Raw genomic sequence first — 12500 nt, forward strand, 5'->3', positions numbered from 1 at the left:
TTGGGAGAAATAATGCGCATAAGAAATCGAGAAATTATTATTTTCTCCGGAAGAAATCGAATTACGTACCGTAATGGCGCACGCGCTGGGCTCAGCATCAGCTCGCTCTCACATCGGCCACGCCTACGCAATAACGCGTTCTGTGATTGGATGCCGGAAGTGCAGTCCTCACTGTCCGGAAGGTCGCAAATCGCAGTTACGATGAATCGCAAATTAGTTTTAATTAGTTTTAAAACATAGTTTAACGGCAACATAGTTTGCCGACGGGAAATAAATGAATACGCTCTCAAATGTGCCATCCGAGGCAGAGTGTGTTCGCCACGTTCGGCACACGCGATAGCTCGCTGCTCTCTGATTGGTTGAATCGTTTTTTGGACATAGCTCGGTAAGTAATTGTCCGATTAATATGAAACCTTGAAAAGGCACATCCTCGGGTCCCCAGCAATATACCTGGCAAGTTTCAAGTATATCGGACCGGTAGTTGTCGAGAAACAGCGGTCACAGACAAACAAACAAACAAACAAACATACACACAGAGATTAGTGGAATTATAGATAGATGTACAGCAATCCTTTAAATTATTTATATTTAAGTTTAGGAACAACCGATACTGTACAATTAATTAAGTGTGTGTGTGTGTGTGTGTGTGTGTGTGTGTGTGTGTGTGTGTGTGTGTGTGTGTGTGTGTGTGTGTGTGTGTGTGTGTGTGTGAATAAAAGAGAGAGAGAGATAGAATTGTGAGGAACAGAAATGACAAAACGAGATGTGTCTGCATGTGTGTGTGTGTGTGTGTGTGTGTGTGTGTGTGTGTGTGCGCGCGCGCGCGCGCACGTGTCCGTGTGTGTGTGTGTGTGTGTGTGTGTGTGTGCGCGCACGTGTCCGTGTGTGTGTGTGTGTGTGTGTCTTTGTGTGTGTGTGTGTGTGTGTCTGTCTGTCTGTGTGTGTGCTCGCGCGTGGTGTGTTTTAACGGTTTAATATTTATCTGGTAAAATTCATGGATGTAAACACTCGTACACCATCATTCATTTGGATGCAGGGATTGTCAGGCAACAACCATTGTTCAAAGGGCGATGTATGGATAGTTTCACGTGATGATTTTTTCATCCCTACCTTAATTACATAGTTTTTGGCAATAAATACCCTACATCGTTTTACATTTTTACCTCCGCCTCCAAAGGTGAACAGAGGTTATGTTTTCACCCTGTCTGTCTGTTTGTTTGTTTGTTTGTCTGCGGCCACGATATCTCAAAAAGTTGCAGACTGATTTTAACGAAATTTTGTGGACATTTTTAGTGTGCGACAAAGGACGAAATTATCAAATTTTGATGAAGATCTGAATCCAGATCCGGCCTATCAGTGGGATACCAAAACGTAAACTGTGCAGCGCCTGGCGGAGGTATTCTCTCTACCGAGTGCCGTTATAGTTTATTACTTGTGATGATATAAGTGATCACAATAATCATAAGAAATTATGAAATTGCACTCGATGGAAAAATTGTATAATTATATTTATGCAGAAAAGAATAATTTTTTTAAAATGACTCGCCCATGTATGGTACTGTATCTGCGAGGGTTTTTCATTCACCCTCATCAGCTGACGTTGTGCAACCCTTTGGATCTTGCACCTGATCATACCTTTTAATGCAGTGCTTGAATTGAAGCTGGCAGGATGGCCTAGAGGTACACACACTCACCTTTGTGCTGTCTAGCCTCGGTTCGAATCTCGGCTCAGCTATAAACTGTCATGCTGGTGCCTCACATGCACCTTGAGAGGGTACCGTCCCTCGGATTGACATGGATGCAGGACCATCAGCATTCGTCAGCCATTGGTGGACCTGAAACATCTCGTTGTCTTTCGTGAAGAGTGGGCGAGTTATCTCCGGCACTTTGAACAAATCACAAGTTCCTACCCAAATCACCTAGATTGGTGGAGAGAAAATCCACCAATAAGCAGTGAAATGCAACTTCAGTGAATTCACAGGTAATTCCGATGGATCCTGAAATGCAACGTCAGTGAATTCTCAGGTAATTCCGATGGATCCTGAAATGCAACTTCAGTGAATTCACAGGTAATTCCGATGGATCCTGAAATGCAACTTCAGTGAATTCACAGGTAATTCCGATGGATCCTGAAATGCAACTTCAGTGAATTCTCAGGTAATTCCGATGGATCCTGAAATGCAACTTCAGTGAATTCTCAGGTAATTCCGATGGATCCTGAAATGCAACTTCAGTGAATTCACAGGTAATTCCGATGGATCCTGAAATGCAACGTCAGTGAATTCTCAGGTAATTCCGATGGATCCTGAAATGCAACTTCAGTGAATTCACAGGTAATTCCGATGGATCCTGAAATGCAACTTCAATGAATTCTCACGTAATTCCGATGGATCCTGAAATGCAACGTCAGTGAATTCTCAGGTAATTCCGATGGATCCTGAAATGCAACTTCAGTGAATTCACAGGTAATTCCGATGGATCCTGAAATGCAACTTCAGTGAATTCACAGGTAATTCCGATGGATCCTGAAATGCAACGTCAGTGAATTCTCAGGTAATTCCGATGGATCCTGAAATGCAACTTCAGTGAATTCACAGGTAATTCCGATGGATCCTGAAATGCAACTTCAGTGAATTCACAGGTAATTCCGATGGATCCTGAAATGCAACTTCAGTGAATTCACAGGTAATTCCGATGGATCCTGAAATGCAACTTCAGTGAATTCACAGGTAATTCCGATGGATCCTGAAATGCAACTTCAGTGAATTCACAGGTAATTCCGATGGATCCTGAAATGCAACTTCAGTGAATTCACAGGTAATTCCGATGGATCCTGAAATGCAACTTCAGTGAATTCACAGGTAATTCCGATGGACCCTGAAATGCAACTTCAGTGAATTCACAGGTAATTCCGATGGATCCTGAAATGCAACTTCAGTGAATTCTCAGGTAATTCCGATGGATCCTGAAATGCAACTTCAGTGAATTCACAGGTAATTCCGATGGATCCTGAAATGCAACTTCAGTGAATTCACAGGTAATTCCGATGGATCCTGAAATGCAACTTCAGTGAATTCACAGGTAATTCCGATGGACCCTGAAATGCAACTTCAGTGAATTCACAGGTAATTCCGATGGATCCTGAAATGCAACTTCAGTGAATTCACAGGTAATTCCGATGGACCCTGAAATGCAACTTCAGTGAATTCTCAGGTAATTCCGATGGATCCTGAAATGCAACTTCAGTGAATTCACAGGTAATTCCGATGGATCCTGAAATGCAACTTCAGTGAATTCACAGGTAATTCCGATGGATCCTGAAATGCAACTTCAGTGAATTCACAGGTAATTCCGATGGATCCTGAAATGCAACTTCAGTGAATTCACAGGTAATTCCGATGGACCCTGAAATGCAACTTCAGTGAATTCTCAGGTAATTCCGATGGACCCTGAAATGCAACTTCAGTGAATTCTCAGGTAATTCCGATGGATCCTGAAATGCAACTTCAGTGAATTCACAGGTAATTCTGATGGATCCTGAAATGCAACTTCAGTGAATTCACAGGTAATTCCGATGGATCCTGAAATGCAACTTCAGTGAATTCACAGGTAATTCCGATGGATCCTGAAATGCAACTTCAGTGAATTCACAGGTAATTCCGATGGATCCTGCCACCTCTTGCCCTGGAGGTCTCTGATTTGCTGTGATGTGTCACGTGCTTCATACAACCAATGAGGGACCTCCATATAGCAAGAAGTGGCTGCCTCCTCGGAAATGACTCGGAAGTTGAATTTGCTGATAAATGGCACATTTACCACATCGGGATATAAAGTGAGCCGAGTAATCGTGAGCCTTTTGAAATTCGAGCTGGGTTTATTCCCTTTTTAAAGATGGCGAGCAGTAGCCACGGCGTAGCTTAGCAGGCAGGCCACGGTGCTGGCTTGAGAGCAAACGTGAGGAAGCGGGACAAAGGTGCCGGCGAAGCAGCAAATATTGAACCATGATGGCAAATATTGGAGAGCGAATGGAGCTGGGGGGTTCGAGATAACTGCCTGCTGTCCCCTCAAAGAGCAATGTTAAACTCTTTTTAAAAGCGTTTGGATGAAAAATCTCAAAGGCCATCATTAATTAAAACGGAATCTTCTCTTTCTGCTAAAACCGTCTGAATCTTTACACCAAATGAAGCCTCGAGATGACTTTCCTTGTCGCAGCTTCACCATTGCACATCTTCACCAATTCCTCGGGAGCTCATAATTAATGATCATTCTGAATGTACTGGGGGGTGGGGGGGGGCGGTCTGAGTTTGAGAGAATTTAAATTGAGAAAAGGAAGGGAAGGAAGAGTGAGGTAGAGAGAGTGGAGATAGGGTGAATAACGAGGGGGGGGGGGGGTAGGGAGAGAAGGTGGGGGTAGGGAGAGAAGGTGGGGGTAAAGAGAGAGGGTGACAGAGAGAGAGAGTATGAGAGTAGAGAGAAAGAGAGGGGAGGTAGAGAGAGGGGGGAGGTAGAAAGAGAGGGGGAGGGTAGAGAGAAAGAGAGGGGGAGGTAGAAAGAGAGGAAGGAGAGAGGAGATGGGGTGGAGAGAGAGAGAGAGAGAGAGAGAGGGGTTGGGGGTAGAGAGAGAGGGGGAGAGAGAGAGAGAGAGGGTTGGGGGTAGAGAGAGAGGGGGGAGGTAGAAAGAGGGGGGAGGTAGAGAGAGAAGGTGGGGGAAGAGAGAGAGGGTGAGGATAGAGAGAGAGGGGGGAGGTAGGGAGAGAGTGTGAAGGTAGAGAGAGAGGGGGGAGGTAGAGAGGTGAGAGGTAGACAGAAAGAGAGGGGGGAGGTAGAGAGAGAAGAAGGAGATGAGGTGGAGAGAGAGAGTGTTGGGGGTAGAGAGAGAGAGAGAGAGAGAGAGAGAGAGAGAGGGGAATGTGGAGAGTATGAGTGGGGGGAAAGTGGAGAGAAGACGTAGAGAAATGATGGGGGGGGGGGGGGGAGGGAGAGAGAGGTAGATGGGGAAGGTAGAGGTAGAAAGAGAGAGGAGGTAGAGAGAGTCAGACAGAGAGAGACAGAGACATTGGAAATCTTCCAAACCCTTATTGAGCATCCTATTCAATCACCTGGATCATCGGATAGGTATGATTTTCTATCATCGAAGTTTCTACCTTTCAAACCCAGAAGCTCTCTGAATAGTGGGTCCACAACCTTAGCTATTTCTGAAAGTGGAGAGAGGGAGGCCAGGGGAGGAAAGAGAAGGAGAATTATGGCTCATACTAGGGGGGAAGGAGAGAGAGTCAAAGTTTCTGCCATATTTTCAGATATAATTAATAAATGGTTTCTAATTCCACATCTGCAATGGGTTCGGAAACTCAATCCATTTTTCCTGTTTTCCCCCCAAACCTCCTCCAGGCTGTTCGTGCGGAAGTGCAGCGGCTGCCTCGAGAGCATCGCCCCCTCGGAGCTGGTGATGCGCGCGCTCGAGGCCGTGTTCCACGTGGGATGTTTCTCGTGCTGCGTGTGCGACCGACGTCTCCAGAAAGGCGACGAGTTTGTGCTCAAGGAGGGACAGCTGTTCTGCCGCTCCGACTACGAGAAGGAGAGGGATATGCTCAGCGCCATCAGCCCTGCACCTTCCGACTCGTGTTAGTGTCTCTTCTTCTTTACTCATTATCTCATCAATATGTCTGTTATCAGCAAATATGACGCTAGTGCGGTTCCTTTCAAGAAACAATTTGAATATTTTTTGTCAAGCCATTGTATAACATTCTTCTGTGTTATCTGGGATAACACTCTCTCCCTTAACAAGCAAAGCAACCACCAATGAATTAATCGATCATTCGTGGTTGATGACTTCACCTGTGTGTGAAATTGACCTGTTGAACACTAAGCTGAGATCGTCATCAGTTTTGAGATGTTTAAACAAAAGTCGGACAATTTATGGCAACATTATAGGCCCAAATATCCTCGTTTTTAACCCCTTTGGACACCTCCGACATCCCTAATGTATGTTTTTTTTAAAATCTTTTTTAAAATTGGTTAACGTTTTTTTGTTATGGAGTTTTTAAACTTTAACCAAAAGTTACCTTTGCCAACGAAGATGGATGGAGGTTATATTTTCACCCCTGTCTGTCTGTCTATTTGTCTGTGAACAAGATATCTCAAAACGTTGTGGACGGATTTTGACGACATTTGGTGTACAGATTGGGTGTGTGATGAGGACAAATGGATTCGATTTTAGTGAAGATCCGGATCCGGAAGCTAAATGTATTCTTAAGTGATTCTTCATCATTGAGAGATGGGACAAAAAAAAGATATATCGCATGAAATTTCAAAACGTTGTCGACGAATTCAGATGAAACTTGGTGGATGATTTGGGTGTCTGACACGGGAGAATCGATTTGATTTTGGTGAAGATCTGAATATACATTCAGATATGAGAATTATTTATTTTTTTAAAGTGATTCTTCGCCCATTGAGAGATCGGACGAAAAGCGATATATAACATGATATTTTAAAAAGTTATGGACGAGTTATGTCTAAACTTGGGTGGATGCGTTGGTTCAGTGAAAAGAACAAGCCAATTAGGCCTTGGTTCAGGTCTGAATCCAGATCCGGCCTATTAGTGGGATACAAAACATAAACTGTTCACCTGGCGGAGGTATGCTCTTTACCGAGTGCTGATGTCGTTTTATCTGTAGTTCGATCATCATGTAACTATAATAATCAGACCTCACCCCCCCCCTCCCAACCAACCTTTCTTCATTCCTCCCCAGTAAAAAGTGAAGACGACGAGGGCGGACTCAAGTCCACGGCCACACAACAGAGTGGTAAAGGTGGCGAAGAGGGAAAGGAGCAAAAGCGACCCAAGCGTCCCCGAACCATCCTCACCACGCAGCAGCGAAGGGCCTTCAAAGCCTCGTTCGAGGTCTCCTCCAAACCTTGCCGTAAGGTGTGCAATAACTGGTCATGGCTTGTGTCACTTATCTGCCTTTGTCTGTGCATTCTAGGACCTTTCCGATGTTTCCTTGCTCAAAACGATCTTCGCTTTCCCCTACCTTGGGGTCTTTGTTTCTGAGGTCGTTCCAGTTAGGTCATACCATAATATGACATCATGCTCATTAGCCAAAGAGCATGTGACTTTGCTTTGTAGATATGTCATGTGGAGAGATCCATTATGATCCAGCATTGTCATTGCTCTGGCTTCGGAGTTCTGGAAGCAGCGCTTCCCTGCAGGTTGAAATGAAGCGTGATTTTGTTGATTGGATACTTTTTGATCTCCATTTATACTTGTTCATACTCATGGTCCCTATGTCTATCAGCTGGATATTGTACGTCGAACCAAGGACCTTTTAACCATTGGAGAACCGCAACATTGCTGTTTACGGTTCTCATCTCCAGGTGCGAGAGACGTTGGCCGCGGAGACAGGCCTGAGCGTGCGCGTGGTGCAGGTTTGGTTTCAGAACCAGCGGGCCAAGGTGGGTCTTTTTCCTAGTGTGAAGCCTCAAATCAAATACATAACGATGCACGGTCTGGATAACACATTGTTTTTCCGTAAATATAGTGGTCAATAATGGCGTAAGGTGTGCCACCAGATGAAGAAGCTGGCAAGGAGGCAGAGCCAGCAGCAGCAGGAGCAGAGCATGCAAAGGCTCGGCCCGGGAAGGGGCCAAACCAGGACCGGCCGACGTCTTAAGGATGAGGCAGACGGTAATAACATCAATGTTCTTCAATCACAACCCTTTTACGTTAAGTTCCTTCCCTACGGTCTTACATTGTCCTTTCTCTCGGGTTAGGGTGGCATTTGGGTGCGACTGGCTTTACGATGTTAGCATGTCAGTGGCCATCTTAAAAATACTGTATTGTAACTATTCATCAGCTCATGTCTCGTTGTTAGGGTCAAATAAATCCATGGATCCACAGAACCGATAGCTCGAGGCAACTGCGGACTTAGGCCAACTCGTTGCAATAATGTTTAACATGTTAATTCAGTGATGAAATCCATCACAGTGTACGGCACACTTCAATAAGTTTGCTCAGCATGGTAACATGACCACCGAATGTTCGTGGATTTTCTCATTACGGATGTGCATAGAGTGATGGTCCTGGCTTCATCCCATGCCCAGCAGACATGGCACGAGGTGGAATGGACGCCATTATTAGCCCTTACACCTCCAGCCAGAACCACAGCCTTGGCCTCGATCAGGCGTCCTACAACCCAGAAGGCTTTTGCCAAGGACTCACCCCGCCACAGATGCCTGGTGACCACATGAACCCCTATGGTAAGTTGGTGTTACTCCTTCATTAGGACTCCTTCTTTGGTGTATTTAGGAGGCTGATGAATAATGGAGTGTTGTTACTCACACGCCAGTTACCTGTAGAGAATATGTCGATGAGGAGTAGAGTCTAGAAAATTGTTCTGCTTGAGAAAGGTAGGGCAAGACCCCTCCCATTCCCCCTACCGACCCCCCTCGCCACCCACAATCCCCCAAAAAAACATCCTCAGTCCTGATTACATGTCCAGTATCGTGAATGTCTGCAGCATATGCTTCTCTTGATGATGTTCAGACAATTTCAAATGAAAGAATGTTCAGTACATGAATGGACTAAGTAGGAGGCCTCTGCAGTTGGGAAAGGGGGAAGAATAAGAGAGTGTGGGTGGGTCTTTGCCCACCTCTCCTGACAGTGGCATCTTGCATCACCTTACTGTATACCATGAAAAAGGCAACACATTTTAATTGCAACTCGCTTTTCAGGAAGTGACGCCATTTTCCACAACCTGGAGGGAGGGACATCCCTTCTCAGCCAAGCCGACTGCCTCTTAGCCACCACAGAAGGCAGTTCGCTTCCTGCCCGCATGGGCAACCCCATAGACCGGCTGTACTCCATGCAGAATTCCTACTTCACCTCATGAAGCGTGTTTACCTGTCAGCACATGCCCGGCAACAAACCACCATCCATTTTCTCACCTTGTCCTTTCTGTCTACGCCTCTTGCTCGATCCATCGCAAAAGCGTTTCTGGTGACACCTTTACCTTTATTACCTACTTTTGAGCTTTGCTACATGGTTGCTAGCATTCTTCTTCATTTAATCATTTGTAAACTGTATTGCTAAATTCTCATGGATCTTCATCTCCGTATTCACAAATTTATCTGCATATATTTGTCTTCTCATCTTATCTTACCCTCTCCCTCCTTCTCCTGCTGCTCTTCCTCCTCCTCTTTCAGGCTTTCTTCATCTTTCCTTTATTGTTATCCTATTTCTCAATTCCTATTATTTTATATTTCTTCTTTCCTCTTCTTCCTCACTCTCCCTCTTCAAATTCTTCAGCTTTTGCTCCGTCGGCCCCATTTATGCTCGTAGCATTAGTAGCCATCGCAGGGATTCAACTCCAGATTATGAAATAGAAAATAGTGTCAGCTAACCTCAGAAATAAAAAATATTTAAACCGAAGTCTTGATTAGTTGTCATCATCCCGAGGCCGCTACCGAATTAACCAATTAACTTGTTGAAAAACCCGCCGGGGAAGAACCAAAAATGTAATATAATGTCTCGCTATGTCAGTGTGTGAGTGCGCAAACTGCACTCTTCCTTTCCCCACTCCGTTTCTTTATTTCCACCTGCTTTCTGCTCGAGACTGTAGTTAGTCCTAGACTGACTTGCTTTCTCCGCTGCTGAGACCCGCGTACCACGCGTCCGGATGCTAGCAAATAGACACGAGGCCGTGATATCATCGCATCTCAAACTCGAGTATAAACCTACCTGGTTACCTCCTGTATGGCTGTATTTTCCTTAGTACTACCCTCCTCGGTCCACTGGTCCGCTACAATGGAGAAATAATCCAAATAACAAGACCCATGAGAAATCCAGGAAAAATCCCCAAAAAAAATTTTTTTTTTTTTTTTTTTTTGAAAACGATTTCTGGGAAAACCTGAAGTAGGGACCTCCTGATGATATCCGAAAAAATTGCGTCGATTTGCCCAAGGGTCTTGGAGTAGTTACCGGACAAAAATACATACAAACACCGCTCTGTTTAATATACGGTATTAGATATTTCACTCTGATAAACACCAAGTTTTCCTTTAAGCAAGCAAAAGACTTTTAGGCCAGCCTTTGTAAATTAGGGTTTAGTAATGTTTTCTATATTCCACCATGATCGAATGTTGGTGGTGCAAATAGTTCCAAAAACCGGGAAATCCGGCGATGGAAAAAGACATTTGTGGTTTTGTGAAAATGAAACCGAGTGGTTGAAGTTTGTCCTCCGACTGGCCAATTCATAATAAACACTGCTATACACCGCAATTTGGATACGGCCCAACAAAAGTGTCATGCAGGTAACCGTCTAGACGTGAATTGCCATAAATTTGTAGATCATTTCAAAAAGAGTACATTTGGGGGGGGGGGGGGAGGGAGGGGAGGGGAGGTGCAGAAAAAGGGTGTCATTTTGTTCTTTACCTTATATGTAGATACCATGTTGGTGAGGAAAAAAAATAATGAAAACAACGCTGTTTTAGGCAGGGGGATCTATAAACCCTAAAATACGAAGGTTGGCATTAATGAGATATACAAAAGGTATTTGTGGATATTTCAGAACACATCTCTCCAGGGCATGACCAAGGCAACCTTCCAAAAGAGCCGATGTGCAATGGTCGCAAGGGTATGCAATTTTTTACATCAATACTGATGTCAATGTTGGTATTCCATTTCAAAACACAAATCTGATTTATTCCCGGATCATTCGTTGCACTCAAAACAAATGAGAGCTATATTCTGAGTTTTCGTCTTTGTAGTTTTTACAAGGCACAACCATCACATTCAAAGAATGTTGTTGAGAACTCAATGTCAGGTGACCAGTCATGTGATCCGGTGTGCAAATTGCACCGGTTTAACGCATAAAATAATCGTATGAACATCAGAAGATGGTGAACCACACTATAATCTGACATTTGACCTCGATTCTGCGCCAGCAGTAATTTGACTTTGAAGACCCATAACGTTTTGAGTTTCTTGTTTGTGCGGAACCACACGACTCTGCTCTTGAACTCTTGGGGAGGCGGAGTCATTCCTTGCTGATGAAGGGCAGTGAGCCAGAAACGCATCCGTGGATCAATTCCCTTTCCAAACAGCGAGCGGGAATTATTGCCAATAATTGTTAATGTGAGGCTGAAATTCGAATTTTTCATTCTAGAATACTAACTGATCATCAGCTCAGAATCAGAATAATTTGCATAATTCAGAATAATTCAGATCAGAATAATTTGAGCCCTTTGAGCTCCGATCATCTTCCTTGATTTCTTCCAATTTCCCGTCTCCCTCCCGTTCCTTCCCTTGAACCACCCACGTATGGTGCAAAAACAAAACAGTCAAACAAATGATTTCTTCATCGAAACTAATAGCAAGCAAAGGTCAATTTGATTGCAGTGATAGTCGCTACTGTAAGGGATTTATCGGACTACATGTACACACAGGAAGAACATTGACACTGCCGAATAGCAAGGAAAGACAAGAATGAGACCTGACAACTACATCAAAAGAAAGGAAAAAAAATAAATAACTAAAAGCCCTCACCCTGGGGCTAAACATTTGGAAAGGCAAACAAAATGAGTTTCTAATTAAACGAATTCCATGATGAATTGCTCTTATATATAGATCTGTTTTCCCGGTGACATTCCTAGGGCAGTCGCAGCTCTTGTCATGGACTCATTAATTCTCGATTTGCACTCTCGAAAACGGCAACAAACGTGGATTTGAATAGGACGACGTGTCCGCAAAAAAGAAAAAGTTGCCAAAACATTTTTAAAAGTTGGTTTTATATTTATTTGCTATTTATCAAATTTGTTTTTTGAAATCCGCCGATTCCTTTGATTTATGCAGTATATTGATGGCCAGTACGGTTCTAATTTATTTTACAAAAGCCCGGTGTAATGGGGGTGACGATGTTCCATTATTGTTTATTAGATGAAGTTATTCTCACTGGTGTACAGTATACAAGGAGTTTCTGCATTTGTGTATCAATATCTTCATATATGACGGCGTCCTGTCTACGTCCATGCAGCATGTTTCCGTGTGTATTATGTCGTAGTTTACAGTTTTGGTTGCAGATGGAATAAAATTGGTTGATCTGGAATGTTTATATCTGGAATATCAAACTCCGATCAGGTTTGAGACTCAGATTTTGATGCGACTGGAGTGTAAGACGCAAATGACCCTCGCTGACCCTGACCTTCGACCCGAGTCTGACTTAATACCTTTTTACTCTTGAGGCAGCATTGGTGGGTCTAAGTCTTGCTCACCAAATACTCAAACTCAAACAGTTGAACTAATCTGCAGAGACCAGAATCTGGGATGGCATCAGGATAGCCTAGAGGTCTCGGAGCTATGAAAGCTTATATGAGTCTGGACGGCTACAAATAGTTTGTGGCTGGCTGGGTTCATCGGATGCAGACTTGGAATGTACCAGAGAAACAGAAGGTGCTGGTGATGTCCAAAGTAAGTACCAACCGATATTAATCAGCAATGTATG

The 12500-nt window shown here is 44.0% G+C and overlaps 1 protein-coding gene across 1 annotated transcript in view; it reads left to right on the forward strand.

The window, feature by feature from the left end:
* Positions 1–9870, forward strand: part of LOC137438326 (LIM/homeobox protein LMX-1.2-like) — a 12075-nt gene extending 2205 nt beyond the window's left edge. The window contains exons 2-7 of the mRNA XM_078767197.1: positions 5389–5621; positions 6753–6928; positions 7378–7455; positions 7573–7687; positions 8107–8259; positions 8734–9870. Coding sequence (XP_078623323.1) covers positions 5447–5621; positions 6753–6928; positions 7378–7455; positions 7573–7687; positions 8107–8259; positions 8734–8891 — 855 coding nt within the window. The 5' untranslated portion in view covers positions 5389–5446 and the 3' untranslated portion in view covers positions 8892–9870. The remainder of the gene's footprint in view (positions 1–5388; positions 5622–6752; positions 6929–7377; positions 7456–7572; positions 7688–8106; positions 8260–8733) is intronic.
* Positions 9871–12500: the final 2630 nt, after the last annotated feature.

This window comes from Myxine glutinosa, chromosome 13 (genome assembly GCF_964187855.1).
Source record: "Myxine glutinosa chromosome 13, kmMyxGlut1.1, whole genome shotgun sequence".
In the NCBI taxonomy this organism is placed as follows: domain Eukaryota; kingdom Metazoa; phylum Chordata; class Myxini; order Myxiniformes; family Myxinidae; genus Myxine; species Myxine glutinosa.